The 17,824-nt window shown below is 41.4% G+C and overlaps 1 protein-coding gene across 1 annotated transcript; it reads left to right on the forward strand.

Moving 5' to 3' along the window:
* The first annotated feature begins 3,200 nt into the window (after nucleotides 1-3,200).
* Nucleotides 3,201-15,157, forward strand: cdhr2 (cadherin related family member 2). The gene is made up of 30 exons (XM_073487131.1): nucleotides 3,201-3,261; nucleotides 3,346-3,405; nucleotides 3,538-3,677; nucleotides 3,786-3,836; nucleotides 3,925-4,014; nucleotides 4,224-4,313; nucleotides 4,402-4,524; nucleotides 5,001-5,147; nucleotides 5,386-5,461; nucleotides 5,548-5,657; nucleotides 6,665-6,886; nucleotides 7,000-7,149; nucleotides 7,268-7,429; nucleotides 7,516-7,577; nucleotides 7,683-7,926; nucleotides 8,580-8,819; nucleotides 8,913-8,982; nucleotides 9,064-9,645; nucleotides 9,760-9,831; nucleotides 10,344-10,393; nucleotides 10,499-10,650; nucleotides 11,187-11,283; nucleotides 11,375-11,463; nucleotides 11,565-11,633; nucleotides 11,940-12,075; nucleotides 12,842-12,963; nucleotides 13,089-13,202; nucleotides 13,282-13,365; nucleotides 13,675-13,738; nucleotides 13,821-15,157. The coding sequence occupies exons 1-30, from the start codon at nucleotides 3,201-3,203 to the stop codon at nucleotides 13,971-13,973; spliced, it is 3,882 nt and encodes a 1,293-aa protein (XP_073343232.1). The 3' UTR covers nucleotides 13,974-15,157.
* Nucleotides 15,158-17,824: the final 2,667 nt, after the last annotated feature.

Raw genomic sequence — 17,824 nt, forward strand, 5'->3', positions numbered from 1 at the left:
AAAACGTTGCGGACGAAAGTAAACATTAGGTTGATGGTAAGATACTTTTATCAAAGTCATGTTTTGCATATCAAATTCTGGCTCATATACACATGCAATCTGTAAAATGGTATATTAGGTTGTAATCATGATATGCAAAACATCTTTTTTGCATCCATGGTGCTTCCACATTCCAGCTTGACGCACATGAACACACCAAAGTCATGAATGAAACATGAATTACTTTTGTGGTATCAAGGGATTCACAATCCAAAGAACTCTGTTGACAGAATAACACCCGTTTGTTTGTTTGGAAGGTGCACAACACTTCCTGTATACATGTTGGTGTGTTTTCATGTGTGCCCCCATTTCAAACTTCAACAATATTTAAAAATGTGCTTTGTGTGATGTTTTCTGTCAGAGTAAAGACGTGAAGGGCCATCTGTGCTGTTGTTGTGTGGCAAATGTCTGATAATGGATGAATCCAGTGTGTACAAGGGAAGATAATCCTTTGTGTGATGCCATTTAATTAGGAGGACAAGCAGAAAGGGAGGGCTTATTATTGGGAAGAGCTCATTAGGGAGCTACATGAATCTGTGCTCTCTGAAAAAGGCATCGGTCCACTGATTGGTTCTGATGAGACACGTTTTGGAAAGTTCCCGGTCACATTGGGTTTTCTCTATGGACGCAAAGAGACTGCTGCTATTGCCATGACAACAGAAGCACCCATTCAAACAATAGAGCAGTTCAGACACTCACGGGTTCTGGTATGGACACTGGTGACCCAGAATGGCACGATGCCATGTATTGCTGGTGGCAGCCAATGATGGAGTGAGGAGTTGTCTCTCATCACTACCCAGGCTCAAACAGCCATAATGTAGCCATGTGTGAGAGCAAACAACAGGTGGATATTTTGAGTTTAGCAAAGTTGATCCATTTCACTTCAGTAAGATTCGGATTAGGGTGTTTTCTCAGACAAACACGAACAAGGTGGAGGTTTAGTGCTGTGTTATTGGCTGTGCGTTTCAAGTATGTGTTAATCATTTATGTTTACAACTACCAGACGATAACCACTAGGACGAAGAGGAACCAAAGGTCTCATTTAGACATCAGTAAAGCAGAAGGTCCTCCATGAATGTGTTCGGTAAGTTTGACCGCTGCATTTTTAATTATATTTACCTTTTCTTAAGTATCAGCCTGTAGTTTTTAGTCTACACATAGCATGGTGACTATCACAAAAAGAACAAATGCTAATCTTCTTCTCATTATATGTGGACTTAAATGTACTGGAAATATGTGCTATTCTTTTCAGTCTGACATGGTCAGACATCTTGTACTGTGCTGCGTATGTCCTTTATTGATAGATACACCTTAAATTAAACAATTCACAGAAACATGGAGATACGAAACTGATTAATCATCTGAAGTCACAGCATTAAAAACAGTTTATTCGCTTAATTATAATAAACTCATTGCTCATAAACCTACCAGCAGTACAGATTTAAAATGTTTATTTTGTCTTTACACCAAGTAGAAACAGACGAACTAGTGGTAAACTTAAGCTAACCTTAATAATCAATACAAAGACTGATTTACATAAACTGAAAATAATTCGCTACATCTTTTAAGGGGACAATCCCTTCAAATAAACGTTATTGACTTAGTTTGTCAATTTAAATTTACAAACTGAATCATGATGGCTTGATTTTGGTCTCCTGAACTTCAACTTGATGAAATTAAGGGGCGCTGTTCCCAAGCGAATGTAAGGAAAAAACTCAAAAATGTCCTCAGGCAATTAAAAAAACAAAGCAATAAATCATTTTGCTCATGATTTATTAAAAGGTTTCAAAATTCTTGCTTAATTTGGAAAACATGTCATTTCACATGATGCAGGTCTGTGTCTGATGACCCCCGCTCTCTGTCTAACTTTATCAGTATCAAAGATGAACTGTCACGGGGCAGAGCTGGCACTGCCGAGCTCTTCCTGTAATGAAACCTTCCAGCATGTTTTATGGTACTGTAATGGGTGTGGCCATCTGCAATATGTGGTTAAATTTTAACCCATGGAAATGTGTCAGAACAGTTTTATGTTCTTTGTGATTCCTTCAAGTAACTTCAAACTGTTTTGTCCAGCTGCAAAACTGGATACGTCTGACATGTTAACTCAATTAAATGATGTAGGTGTTTTACCATGAGGAATAAAATGTTTTGCTTTTATTAGCAAAGTCTATATCTTCTGTCACAAATTGTCTGGTAAATTGAGATGGATGAAATTAATGAATAAATGTCTAAATACTGTATACAACCAGTTGGCTGGTCCTCAGTGTTGAGTGCGATATTGACTATTGATACTGAACTATTGACTGTGTTCAACTTTGAACCTTGATTGCTTTGAACATTTGCCCAGACACTGGTGGATGCCAGAGGACGATTCCTACGTGCTTTGGTGATCTCATGACTTTTCCTCTAACGCCGCCGTGAGGTTCATATTTTTAGTTTTCACAGTGGTGGAGGAAGTTTTCAGATTCTTTACCTCAGTAAAAGTACTAATACCTCACTGTGAAAATACTCCATTACAAGTAAAAGTAAAAGTACTCACTCTGCAGTAAAATGGTCCCCTTTACTATCTACTGTACGATTGCTGCATGAATGTGTATGACTACTGTTGTAGATGTTTAAAGTTGAACTGATTTTAACTACGTTAAATACTGTTGGGTAGTTTCATCTACAACAACGCATCATATTCTATAAAATCATCCTGTTTGTAGCATCGCTGTTCTGTCAGAACCACATATCTCCAAAAACTTTTCGTGAGCTCAGAAAAACAACCTGTTGTCAGTTTTGTTATAATCCATTTTACAGCTAGACCAAGTGGGTTTTAAAATAGTTTATTTAGCCTGAGCTCAAGATCACCAGATTTGGAGATACATGTTTTTTACTAGACAGGAAGGGTTTGAAAACTAAAGCTGCCAGACAAATATAGTGGAGTAAATATACAAAGTAGAATATTTTCCTCTGAGATTTAGTTGAGTAGAAGTATGGCTGCATACAATTAAAACAATTTTAAAAAATAGCCTCTTATAGTCTCGTTGCTTAATAATTGTTGATGTATTGATTATCAAAATAGTTCCCTCCTCATTTTCTGTTTATTAACTTATCAATAAATTGACTAATTGTATCCGCTCTACTTATCAGATGTCTCTTTCTTTTCATTCACAGACATGGGGGGGATCACAGGAAGTATGTTGTTGTGCCTGCTTTGTCTTATCAGCTTAACTAATGGTGAGTGTTCAGATCGTTTTACTTTTGATAAGTAATTATGTCTTTGAATCACTACTTAACAGTCTACTTAAACTGTTTCCACAGCAAATAACAGTCCGACAATCACCAATGTGTTTTACGAAGTGTGTGAAGACGTCCCCATAGGTATGTGTGTGTGTGTGTGTGTGTGTGTGTGTGTGTGTGTAATAATAAAAACTATTTTTACTTCGCTTTTGTGAGATAATTCCTCAACAAATACTGCAAACATTTATACATGTCCCACTGGTATTGTTACAGATGGACTTGCGTTTACTATAGAGGCAACAGACCCAGAAAATGACCCGCTGACCTTTACACTCAGTGGGCCCGATGCTGGATACTTCCGGGTCAACGCAAACACTGGGGACACTTATGTCCGTAGGAGGCTGGATAGAGAGGTATGGTTCAGGGGATGTGGAGACCCTCCATTTGTCAACAGTTTTGTTGTGATTCTGTGTGCAATTATTTTCTCAATTTCAAAATTTGTTGTTTCTTTTTTATTCTAGGGCGGTGGTTTACTCAAACCCGACGTTGTTGTCTCTGACGGTGCCAATAGTGTAAGTGACACTTTTGTTAGTGGAAATCATCCATTTCATTTTAGTTTGTTCATTGTATTCACTGAGTACATCATGCAATGTCTTTCAGCGAGAAGCACAGCTAACTATAGCATTAAACGATGCCAACGACAACAAACCCATATTTACGCAGGCTTCATACGATGTTTCGTACCCAGAAGTAAGTCAAATATATTTAATTAAATAACTCTCTAAATCTGCTTGTTTATCAGTTTTCATACTTCAGCATGATATGTTGTTTGTTTATATAATGTCAGTTAACCAGGTACTCAAAGCCTCTGCGAGAAGAAAACATCTGTCAATCCATTATCAAAATGAGCTTACACATTTCGTTTTTTCCCCTCTTTTTATCCCCATCCCATTCATCAGAATACTGCCGTCGGTACGAGTCTGTTTAAGGTGACGGCCACTGATGACGACACTTCAAATGCTGGCGTTGTTCATTACAGCATTGATGGCGTAAGCTTCCTTTGTAAATCATCTAATTGATTGATATTCTGATGTTCCATTAACTTCATTGAAACATAATTTACGCTGTCTTTTCCAGGTTACTCCAGAGGCTGGAGCCAGTCTGTTTAGCATCGTAGACAAAACTGGTGTTGTCAGCTTAGCTGGGCCTCTGGATTATAATGGACTGAGTGGTTTCTATCAACTGAAGATTAAGGCGACCGTAAGTATTTAGCTTCAAGATGAGTTTTTGTTTCATATTTTTACCCTTAATGATACTAACAAGGCTCAAGGGAAAGTGATTCTAGTGGCAAAGCCTCCTTTGGATTTCTTGATTATGCAGGGCGGCGAAATACGCATGATTATACTTCATGTCCACATTGCGGGGGTCAAATGTGCTTGGAGCCACAAAAGGCTTTATGCTACTTTTATCACAAATGCAGTAGTACTCCCCAAGACCTGTAAACACACTTTAATGTGTAAAACTGGTGGAGTTACCCTTTAGTTATTTCCATATAGAGTTATTCAAGTTATCACAATATATATATCGCAGAGAACCAAAATGTTGCAATGTTGTCGATAGTTTTCCTTTGATTTATAAATATCACTTTATAGTCTGTAATCATTATTGTTGTAAAAAACAAAAACAAAAAAAAAACACAACTGTGAATTTCAATTTCCTTGTGTGTTCCCTAACAGGATGGTGGAGGCAAATGTCACTTTCCTGACATAGAATACTTTTCAAGCATTGTTTTCGCCTTCGTTACGGTTGAGGACGTCGCAGACCTCGACCCTCAGTTTCTCGGTGTTCCCTACGTAGCGAGTGTCGCAGAGAATTCTCCTGTGGTGAGTGCTGATGGTATTTATTCAGTCCAACATCAGAAAATTAACTGCATTGATTTTTAAAGAGTGAATGAAAAGGAAATTAAGGTTTTACTGCCATTATGTCATCCAGTGTATTCAGTTTTAATGTATATTGCTGTAAATCCTGGTGTGATAAGACACATATTGGCAGTAAGGCTGCTTTGAGTTGTGTGTAAATGAGGAGAATTGTAAACGCATCCTCTTTTGTTTTCTTTGCCAGGACCTGTCTGTGATTAAAGTGACCGCTATAGACCAGGACACAGGAGTCAATGATGCCATGGTCTACAGCATTGAAGGTGAGCCTCATCAACTTGGAACAATTACCTGTTTCCACTGAGTCAGTAAGTAATACATGTTTCTATTTTTTCACATTCTTTGACAGCGTCCACAGCAGAGGGAAGCCAATTCAAAATCAGCAATGATGGCGTCATATCTGTGTCGTCGATGTTTGACAGAGAAGAAATCGGTGACACTGTTACCTTGACTGTAAAGGTACAGGTTGTTTACGTCTCTTTACTAATACATCAATTTCCTCCTCTAGATATATTTTGACTTTGTCTACCTTTTCCATCATGACAATTTTGTTTTTCAATTTTCAACTTACCATGATTTAAGGAATAGTTCAACATCTTGGTTTAAGGTGCAATATGTAAGGAGTTTAGTTCAATTCAACCAAAAATGAATATTCAGTCATTATCACTCAGCCGCATGCTGATGGAAAGTCAGGTGAAGTTTTGTCAACTGCAAAAACATTTCTGGGGCTTCACAACAAAACAGCGTTGCAGCATTCTCCTAAATGATAGAAGTAGATGTGGACTTGCTTTAACATGTAAAAACACAACCAAAAAATACAAAATGGCTCCATATAGCTTGTCGCTGTAATCCAAGTCTCCAGAAGCTCCAAGATCTCAAATCGATTTGAAAAGACGTTATTTACACCCTTTCGTAAGCCAAAATCTTTACTGTAGCTGCTAAGATAAAAGCACACACTGAAGCGGGTGCACAAGCTTGACCGTGCGTCAAGGATGTAAATAAATGAAGCTTAGCCTTAGCCTGCAGGACACAGTAGTCATACGCCCCAGCTGTAGCCAGCTGACAGCCGCCAATCAGATCAGTCACACACAACCACAGCGTTTCTTACCACAAGGCGGCCCGTTTAAGTACGGCTCCCTTTCATTCACATCCCTCTAACTCAAACGCTGCCACACACTGCTGCAGCTGGCAAGCTTGCCACCACCACCCCAGCCTCCATCTTCTCTAGTTCAGAGTCCTATCAGGGCTCAAGGTAAAAAAATTCAAACTGCATTTACTGTCTTGCTTAGAGCTCACTTTTGTATACCCTGGGGGGTCGGCAGGCGATGGTCGTGTGACCATGCCCTACCTCTGAACTGAATTTTAGGATAAAAAATGACCATTTTAGTCTTCTTGAGTATTTGGAACCTTAATAAGGTACGATTAATGTGGAGACAGTTAAATTGTTATATTTTGTTCAATTTCAGGCAACTGAGTCTCGAGCAAACATCCATGGGGTATTTGCCAGCGCCACAGCAAGTGTACAGATCAACATCATCGACGTCAATGACAGCCCCCCAGAGTTTTACAAGTGTGAAGGCCCAGAAAACGAGCCTGTCTGTAACATCGCGACTCAATTCACTGGAGTGGTCTTCGAGCACACAACAGGGTCTATTCCCATCAACATGATGGTCAAAGATCTGGATAAGGTGAGAGAGAAAAAAAATCACAAAAAGGAGGACATTCATCAACTAAGTGATGAGGTTTTCCTTTAATGCATGACCAGCTCTGAGTGACATTAATGATGGTTGGCTTTTCACAGACTCGCACAACTCAGCTAAGCCTGGACGGAGCTGACAAGGACTTGTTCTCTGTGGAACCAGCATCTACCACATCAGACAGCATCGTTCAGCTTCTGGTCAAGCAGCCCGATAAACTGGATTTCGAAAAAATACAGCAAGCGGTTGTACAAGTAAGAAAAGTTAAAAACAGGCCATGGGTGACATCCCTCATCTTTAGGTCGTGATATTTGTAATTTTTAAAGCACCTTACCAGTCTGCAGTGTTTCTTACGCTTGTGTTGTGGTGCAGGTGATTGCCAAAGACCCAGGCATAGCCACCTTCGTGACCACTGCTACAGTTACTATTACCATCGAGGACACCAATGACAACAGCCCCACGTTCCAACAGGACACGTATAAGTTGACGGTGCCTGAGCACACTCCTGCTGGGACAACAATAGAGACCATTATTGTAAGTCCTGTGCTATCTGGAGTCTTACAGAGGTTGAGCTTACATGTAAGACACTCCTGAGGAACACACATTGCTTTATTTTCCAGGCAGAGGATCCGGACACAATGGATCAAGGCAAAATCACCTACAGACTTCTTCCAGACAGCATGTATGTCAACACTTGAACCAGTAATTCAGATTATGTGAATATAGCCACTGTCTGCATTCTGCTAACTGCGACGCCCCTACTGACCGATCTGTATCTGTGTTTCAGACTTCTGTATTTCGACGTTGAGCCAACTACGGGTGCAATTTACGTGAAAAACGAAACTCTGTTGGATCGTGAAGTCAGATCTCTGTATTCAGCAACTCTGCAGGCCAGAGACACAAGCGGCAAGCCCGGCACCACAGTGCTCGAGATCACTTTGACTGACATCAACGACCAGCGTCCAGTATTCAACAGAGAGTCTTACCTGGGGTTTGTTGAAGAGCACGGCAACTTTGAACTTAAGATAGAGGTAACAATCAGAGAACAGTTCATATTTTCCATCTCAGAGGTGTTGATGATTAAGTTCACTGTATAGTTATGAACCTATAGGTTTTGCATCAACGAAAAGTATTTAATTGTGTGTCTTAACTTTTTACAATTTTTTTAGAAGTTGCAAAAAGCAATTCGAAAGCCAAAACTGAATTTTCCTAATGTCAGGGATCGAGGAAGTGGACAATTCTGACCACATATTTGGGGTTTTCTTTTAGCCTGAGGTTTCTTGTTAATGTAGTTATGTAGTATGTAATTGTATAACATTGTCAAAGTCATGTGCAGAACCAGAGATATCCTCTCTCTCCTCTCTGCTTCAGCAAGACACGCACAAAGCAAAGTCCAGAAAGAACTGGTTTTCCCAGTTTGTTGTGAAAGACCCCATCCAACACCTTTGGGATAAACTGTAACACCGACTGTGAGCCAGGCATTACCACCCAACATTAGTGGTCGACCTCACTATTGCCACTCAAACAAACTTTAATTTGATGACTATAGTTTTGGACATCACATATGGGTGTCCACAGTTCTTTTTACAGGTGTTCACATGTGCTAGCATTGTTGTATACTTGCAATATTAAGCCAAAAATATAGTTTCTTAACCTTGTCTTCTAATGTTTTTCATTCGGAAAGGCTACTGATGCAGATGACCCAGATTCGACAAACAGTCAAATTGTGTATGGAATCGAGCCAAGCGAGTACAGCGATTACTTCACCATCGACCCTGCCACCGGTGTGCTGACAAACAAAGCTACGCTTGATCGTGAGGCCATGGATCCGAAACTGGACGGGAGGATCGAGCTCATCGTAACTGCTACTGACAAGGGTACTCCCTCATTGTCCAGCACTGTCCCAGTTATCATCAATGTCGAGGTAAATCTTCAGCAGTTTGTAGCAAATTACTGGTGCTTCTGCTGCTGCCACTCCTGGTGAGGATGATAACAGTTTTCTTTTGATGTAATCCAGGATATCAATGACAACGTGCCACAATTTGAAGCCTCCTCTTACACTTTCTCAGTCAAAGAAGGAGTAAAAGGTCAGTATTTACTTTGAAAAGCATATTCAAGTGTTCATTACTGTAAAGCGGGAGCTAAATTGTATTTTTCCTTCCTATCAGGTGCAAAAGTAGGATCTGTTTACGCTAAGGATTTGGACCAAACAATAGACTACAACCGCATTTCATTTAGCATTAATGGAGGCTTTGGCAGCTTCATCATTCGCTCCTCTGCAGTTGAGCAGGGTTACAGGGGAGAAATCTCTGTGGACCCAGACATTGAGCTCGACTACGAGGGTGAACGCAAGCAATACACACTACAGGTTGTGGCAGCAGATCTGGAGGGTGAGACAGCTTCAGTGACGGTGGAGGTAAACCTGGTGGATGTGAACGATGAGAGGCCCGAGTTCCAGCCAACAGGGCCCTTGACAGTGAAGGAGAACACAACCATCACTGGGGTTGTTGGGCACTTTGTAGGACAAGACAAAGACGGGAACCATTCCCTGATCTATGAGCTAGAATCCATGCAGTGCAGATGCAACGGCTCTTTTACACCCTGCAGCAACTTCATCCTGGATCAGACGGGGGAGATCACAGTCAACCCAGAGAAGGTGCTGGATTATGAACAATGTGACCAAGTGCTTATAGAGGCTCAGGTGGTGGACGAGTATACAGAGAAGGGAGAGAACAACAGTGTCACAACAGGTCAGCAGTGGGTTGTTTACAGATAAGAAAGAAAAAAGAGCACAAAATGGTCAAATACAGACCTATACACACATCTCATGTCACTTTACTTATCTCTTCTTTCAATTATTGCAGGACAAATAGTGATCAACATTGAAGACATCAACGACAACGCACCAGAATTCATTCACACAAAGGCTACATTTGGTGAGCTTATATTTGAGATTGTATGACTCATGACTCATTAAACTGAAGCCTGTCCACTCATGACCCTCCGACACTGCTCGTATTTGTCTCCCACGTCAACAAAGGATGTTTTATTTAATCACATTTTATTTGAATAATGTTAAAATAATGTAAGAATCTCCAGCAACTTTCCAAAAAGAAAGAAAAAGTTTAGGATTTGGACAAGATGTCGCACAGTGGTGTAGTGTACAGTTTGCATAGCTTGCTCACACGATTGCACGAGGAAGACGCCCATCAAGCTGTCCAGTGACCCCTTACATCCATCTTGTGACCCCTTATGAGGGTCCTGACCCCCATCTTAGAAACCACTGATCTAAAGGGACATTGTCCTACTCAGCTAAATAATATTCATTGAATAAGTTATACCAGTAACTTTTTTTAGATTTTTTTATTTAAACTAATCTGAACTTTTGAGCTAAATGTTTTGTCAACATTATAACATTTAATGCTGATTTTTCCTCTGTGGATTTTAGTTGTGGTGTCAGAAAGTGCAAGTTTGGGGACACAGGTTGCAGAAGTCACCGTGAGTATGAATGAAAAAACAAATAACGCACATGGTTTCAGCTTGTCAATGAGATATGTGATATGACGTTTGGACATTCCTGCTTGTGTCTCTTGCTTCTCTCAGGCTGTTGACCGTGACTCTGGAAAAAATGGGGAGATTAATTTTAAAGTAACATTAGTTCAATTTGAAGACATCAATAATAAAACAACTGACAAGAAGCTGCTGTTCACTGCCGTCACCACGCAGCTACAGGGCCTTTACGTTGGACTTATTCAGTGAGTACAAAGTCATCATGCTGCCACATCTCATTCTGCTCTAAACACGTTACTCACAAGTTTGGTGTTTACTGCCACACTCATGGATTCGTTTTGAACTTGCCTGCTGGGAACAGGCCCAGGCGGCCAAAGGGTCAGGAGGCCCCTAGACCAGAGCCTCCGTTTGAAGTGATTGGTAAATAGTGGTGAAAGTCAGTCAGCTACAAAGAGATGCAAAACAACAACAAAGAGACAAGACAACTACAAAGTGTAGCAAAGCAACAACAGAGGATGAGACCAAAAAGACTCCAAAATCACTACAAGGAGACACATAACAACAACAAAGAGATGCAAAATGATCACAAAGAGACATAAAACAACTACAAAGAGATGCAAAATGACCACAACAGTGACACAAAAAACACCAAGAAGACACAAAAAGCACTTCACAGAGACACATAATGACAACAAAGAGACTCAAAACTGCCACAAAGATGACTTCAAAGAGACACAATATGACTACAGCAGATACTCACGGTTTCCTCCACTTTCCACAGAACTACCGAGCCGCTTGATTTGACACTGAAAGGGAAATATCTGGTAACAGTAACTGCAACTGACACCGGCGGCCTCTCCGCCAGTACCGTACTGGAAGTGAGTGACTGAAATCATATAGCTAGATTTCTATTTACGACCCACACTGTGCTTTCCCGTCTGATATACTATTGTTCTTTTTAATTTACAGATTGTCACAGTTGATGAATCATATAAAGTTGAGCTTGAATTTACGACTTCAGAAGCCGAGGTTGAAAGAGATCGCGATGAAATCACCAGGTGCGTACAGAAATGATTTTCTTCATTTTATTTATCTAAGCTTTAAATCTGTCATGTGTTTGTTTGTGACTTGGTATTTTCTCTGATCTCTGATATTTCAGGGCTCTTACAAGTGCCACCAAAGCTGCTGTTCAAATTATTACAATCAGGCCGGACACTTCAGAATCCAGGTAAGTTCTGTGTCTCATCACCTCTAAATGTAAACCACCATACATCAAAATACAGTCTGTGAAGACGGATACAGATCATAAATTATTGGCTGGTGTTGACATAAACACTTTACACTTGCAGACTGTTGTCCACTAGGTGGTGCCAGTGTCACTGTAAACAATCATATTGTTGAGGATGATTTTTTTGCTGATAATTGCAGCAACACAAGAGGAGTTGTAGTTTTTCATTTAGATGAAAAAACAGCATGAATAGTTGATTCAGGTTCATTACTTTAAGTGTGTAAGCAAATTTTCTTCCTCTGTCAGGGCTTCAGGTCACACTATTGTAGAGGCATACTTCATCTACCCCAACGGGACCGCTCTCACCCCTGTAGAAGTGGAAACGAAGATCAATGCACCTGAACATTATCTCGTACTGGGACAGCTCGGCCTCATGAACGTCGTAAGTCGTGGAGCTGAAGTTTATTTTTCCAGAAGGGTTTCTCTTCTTTCTCGTTATACTGTCTTTCTTCAGTGTCCTGAAAGCAGCATTCAACCAATGCTTAATTTTACATTGTACTGGCAGAGATTTCTTTTTGGTAAGAAAATAAAAAAGATGAAATGAAACAAAATTGATCCGCAGATGATCCATGTACAGTGTAAGTACATTAGTTTTCCTAAATACAGGACTATGATAAGGGCTACTTGTCAGGAGACAAGTGTCCATGTGTTGAAATCACTGATCCAAGTGAATTTAAAAAAAGACCATTAGGAATATTTTCTGAAGACACTAAAGGGGAAATCTGTTTCTTTGACAGAAGCAGATTCTTGCAAATGTCCAACAGTTTAACTAACACTTCAACATGTTGAAGCTTAAATTGATACATTTTACAGCAGTCAAACATTAATTGTGCACTGACATTAAGATTAGTTTTATTATCACAATAATTATTGTACTTCTGCCTCTGGGATTTGTTCAGCTGAACTGAAGGAGCAAAGGTGCAGCCAGGAGGGTGGATTTTGGTTTTCTTTGATATTAGATTAAGCTTGATTGAATTAAAGGGGGCTGCTGTGTCTTGGCAGAGGTATGCACTCTACTGAATTCTAGTTTTTGTAGTTTATAAATGTTTCACAACTATATTGTTAGATCTGACAACATGAATGTAAATGAAACCTTGTCGGTCCACAGACAAGTTATTCTAAAGATGGATTTCTAACTTGTGTTTCAGGGGAAGGCTCCTGAGCCCAAAACAGAAACAGACCCTGTGCAGTACATCCTGATGGGCATGGTGGCAGGCCTCATCATCGTGCTGGCTGTCCTCACCACCTCCCTGATGTGCACTCGCAGGAAGTAAGAATAAAGTTAGACACAGGATCAGACAGGATGATGAACTATTAACCACACAGTTTATCCCAAAGTATCATTGATCTAAGAACATCCAATCTGTTTACTACTCGACTCACTTCACTCTACAGCTACAGGAGGAAGCTGAAGGCAGCTAAAGCCATGAACCCTGCGTCCATGGTGACTTATGACAACCAGAAAAGTGGTCCCGTGGTGCCTGGAACCAACAAATACACCATGGAGGGGTGAGGACACAACCAGATAAACCAATGAGTAAATAATATGAATATATTTCTGACTGTGGATGTTGTTATTCGCTCACAGGGCCAATCCTGTCCTCAACCTCAACATCGACACAACCATGGCCCTGGACATGGATGAGGAGAGCTCAGATGTGGACAAAGTCAGGTAAAGAAAAGCTCTCTGTGACTGATCTCCACCATCTGTTGATAGCAGTTATTATCTCGGTTTGACACGGCGGTGGCTCACAGAGACACAGGACCTCGTGCTCCGCTCTGTAGCAGTCCTGATTAATAAACTGGGAATGTTTCCAGGTGAACATTTTGTCCCAGTGTGCTCGCTACCGCATGCTGTGATGAAGAACTGGCTCTTGACATTGGCATGTGACCTTGATTTAAATCAAAAACTGAAATACTGACTTGTTGAAATAAAACACTCTTGGTGAAATGATCAACTTTGAATCTTTTTTCCCTAAAGCCTCAGCTCCCTGGACTACACTGACGACATGAACCTTCCTGACAAGGAAACAAAATCTGGCATGGTGAGTTTTTGCATTTTACAGCCCGATCTTCATTTGTACTAATTGAAATATGGTCTAATCTTAAAACATGCCTCCTCATTAGCACGTGATCATGGAGGAGGAGGACGATGACAGGCCACCACCAGAATACATCGAGCCTCTGGGTGCAGCGCTGGCTCAGCTGGGCCAGAAGAAAGGCTCCAACAATGCTCAGATGGGTTTTACTAACCCTGCATTCAGCACTACAGACCTGTGATGGATGTAATGAAGAGAGACCTCAGATGGACACATGATGCTTCTCTGTTATCAGGCTCACCAAATATTGATGGTATTGTTTGAATTCTTCAAAAATCCTTTTCTTCTCACTGATAGTAATTTATTATTGATGGTATGCACAAGATTCATGGCACCTACAGTGTAAAAAAAATGCTTAAGAAGTGATCATGTGACACTGAAACTATACTTATGCTCATATGGAAAATATGCTTTGTTGCTCTCTTCAGTTAAATTTCAAACACAGCTAACAGCTTTAATCTGTACAAACATATAAAACTTTGGACTGACTCTGATTAGCTGTTTCCTCCGTTTCCTGTTTTTATGCTATGCTAAGTTAATTGTAGTAATAGTCCGTTATTTTCCGATAAGCAGTTAAACAGCTGTTAACTTCTTTATACATTAAAAAGAAACTTCCTAAATAGTTTCTGCTTAACTTCTGCTGATCATGCCAACTTAACTTCCATCTAGTTTCTGTCTAATTTCCCCTCAGCAGGCCAATCAATTGAAGTGAGTTGTTGCAGCTTGCAGACGAAACTAAGCTGGAAATTAAAATGGAACAATTAGCTAAAGTTAAGCAGAAACTACTTGGAAGATTCCTGGAAATGTATGAAAGATGATTTATTACCTTCTTAAAGTTTTATCTATAAATCTTTTCATCGAACTCTCAGCAAGAAAGCCAATAACCTATTTCTCAAACTTTGAAACTCTTCATTTAAAAATGTCTTTATCTTATCTAGACAATGAAAGATTGAACAGAAAGAAAAAACAATTATTTGTTGCACATGTGAATCACTTTATTTGTGTTAATATATTAAACAAATGTTTAAAAACTGTTTGGTTTGCTTTGAAATAAACTGTATTATAAGTAATGTCAACACTCAATGATATTTTTTGTTGCAATGAGAAATGTAAATCCAAAAAGAGGAAAAGAATATTGAATCAGTGTCGATGTATGAATGAAAGTCTTATTTACGACTCTTTAATCTTATACATGTTCTGCTTTGGGTTTGAGATACCTGTTGCTGAAATAAAACCTCATGCAGGTGTAGTTTTAGACTCCCTACCAGCAGCAGACTGAAAAAAAAAGGATTTTATTCTTTACTGACATCTAAATGAATGTATCACAAGTGCAATCTGTGAATAAAATCAATTTCTTTAAATGTGCATCTGATCCCACTTTTATGAGGTTAATGTGTGAACACCAACATCACCGACACTGTAACACTTTAAAAATAAGTTTCATCACAACTAAATCACTAATAATGGCGTTAAAATACAGTAAGTATAATGACTAAAAATACCCTCATACTCAGGAGTTATTACTTTTCTCAAATGATCTTGATTGTGCTCGTCGTCGGTACATTTTTATACTTTTCACAATACAAACAAGTCAAAACATTGTGCCAAATGTAAAAGCAGATTATAAGACATAGAAAAGCCTGCACTCATGGTAAGGACTCCTCGTACGCAAACACACATCGAGGCGACATTTAGGCCAATTTTAACTGCCGTACATTCGAAACAAATCGACCCTGAAACTGTCACTCTGCTATCATCTCTCTCAGCTGATTGATTACGATGGCTTTTCATTGTTTGAGGTGCACTTTAAAAAAGCATCAACAGCTAAAATGACTCATGGACGATTGAATGACTGAGTCTATGATGACACTGATATATCAGCCTCATTTCTCCAGCATGTAACGGCAAGAAAAAAACAACATGAACTCATCTTGTATGGCTGATTCTCACTGATCAGTGCTCCATGACAGAAGGAAATGCTCTTGTGCTTTTGTGTCTCATGTGAGGAGGTGATTTGCTTCTCAAGGCAACATCACTCTGAAGTAAATCAGTGACTGCTCTGTATCACAGCCATTAAATATGATTCTCCAGCACAGGGTGTGTTTTCTCCAACCAGCTGCTGTTTTCTTTCTTATGTCACTCAGTGGTGTGAGCTTTGGAGCAACAATGCGGCTGCTGCATGTTCTCCATCATCTGACGAAAGGGGTTCCTCCTGCGTCGGCTCACCTCCCCGTCCCCCCTCTTCGCCGCCCGGCCTTTACCTGAACCCCCCTCCTCGGACTCTGGAGAGAGGGGCACGGCCGAGGGGTTGAGCGGAGGAGGGGGAGGCATGGAGGGCTGTCTCTTCTTCACCTGTTTCTCCAGGTGTTTCTGGATGGCCGAGCCCAGCACAGTCACCTCCACCACCGCCCCGTACACCTCCCACGTCATCCCCTTTTCATCCCAGCTCACCTCCTGCACCGGCTCCTCACACTTCTCCTTACAATTTCTCGCGTCTTCAGCTGCTGCAACTGTATTCTCATCAGTAACTTTCTCCTCCTCCACCTCCTGCTCATTTCTGCCCTCCTCTTCCTCCACTATCTTCTCCTCTATGCTGGCTCCCTTCCTGATCTCAGGGAAAGTCGTGACGGTGGGCGTCCTCGGGGTCATAGGTGCTGTAGCTACAGAGCGATACTCCACCTGCTGGCCCACCTGCAGCTCAGCGTCCTTAGTCTCTGCACCCAGGGCCTCACACCTCCCGACGGAGCTGGGGAAGCAGAAGGCCTGGTCCCCCTCAGGAGGGGTCATGGGGCTGGTGGCCACAGACTGACACTGCACCACCTCCAGGCTCACCTGCGTGCGGACGTTGTGGCAGCCGAAGGGAGCCGGCGATTCGGGGACAGCAGGCTTCGTCACGCAAACATTTTTTGGCTCTTTAGCTTTTTCACATTTCACTTTCACTGTTTTCGCTTCCGAGGCATCTCCAGTTTGGTTTGGTGGAGGGTTTGTGTTTGAGGAGTCCTGTGTTTCTGTGGATGTATTTTCACTTCCATCCTCCCTCTTTACATCACTGCTGCTTTCTCCCAGCTCCTCATATTCATCTATTTTCACCATCTCTGTCTCCTCCTCTTCGTCGTTGTTGTCATAGTGGGTCACCATGATTGTAATGTCTTGATCCATGCTTCCCATCCTCTGCTGCTTGCACTGCTGATTACCATCCTCCACAGTTACTTGTGCATCTATGAGCCCAGCAGGAGGGCAGCTGGTGGAGCTCTCTGGAGTTGCATTACAGCTGAAGTCCTCACTCAGCTCCTTTGATGTGGCAACTCTCTCGGACTCTTCCGGACTTTGTGTCTGCCCCTCACTCTTTTTCACCGTCTCTCTCCCGATAAGCTCTGGGAAAGCTGTGGTGGATGGCGTCTTTGGGGTCATGGGGGATGTGGCAACGGAGCAGAACTCCACCTGATGGCCCACCTGTAGCTCTGCGTCTTTAGTGTCGGTACCCACTCCGACCCCAGCTCCAGTTTTCCCAAAAGAGCTCGGGAAGAAAAATGAATTTGTGCCTTCAGGAGGCGTCATGGGGCTGGTGGCTGCAGAGTGACACTGGACCACCTCCAGGCTGACCTGTGTGCGCATGTGGTGCTGGCCAGCAGGAGCTGGGGAACGTGGATCGAAGGGTCCTGGAGTTGCTGGTACAGCGATCGAGATGTTCTCAATTTCTGCTTCTTTTTCTCCGTCACGATCCATGTTTTTATCCTCATCCTCATCATTCAGGAACTTGTTGGAGATTGTTGTGCCGTTGTATATTTTATCAGCTTCAGGCTGTTGTATCAGAGGGATGGCTCCTGTAGAGTCTGACTCTTGATTGTCACAAACCTCTCCTGAGAGCTCTTGATCTTTGGATATCAGATCTGTCTCTTCAGTGGAGCTGGCGCTCATGTGAAGTTCTGGCTCACAGTCCCCTCGACTTGTTGACTCTTGACTTGTGTTAATCTGAGGTCCCTCAGGCTCGGCGCTGCCGTCTAAGCCGCCTGGACGCTCTCCATCATCTTC

The sequence above is a fragment of the Pagrus major genome, chromosome 18, assembly GCF_040436345.1.
Source record: "Pagrus major chromosome 18, Pma_NU_1.0".
NCBI classification, from domain to species: Eukaryota; Metazoa; Chordata; class Actinopteri; order Spariformes; family Sparidae; genus Pagrus; species Pagrus major.

Bases quoted from the DNA above. Each gene is read 5' to 3' on its own strand.
- cdhr2 (XM_073487131.1), top strand. From the start codon at position 3,201: ATGGGGGGGATCACAGGAAGTATGTTGTTGTGCCTGCTTTGTCTTATC. The intron at 4,015-4,223 runs GTAAGTCAAATA...CCCATTCATCAG, and splicing joins ACGATGTTTCGTACCCAGAA to AATACTGCCGTCGGTACGAG. The intron at 8,983-9,063 runs GTCAGTATTTAC...CCTTCCTATCAG, and splicing joins AGTCAAAGAAGGAGTAAAAG to GTGCAAAAGTAGGATCTGTT.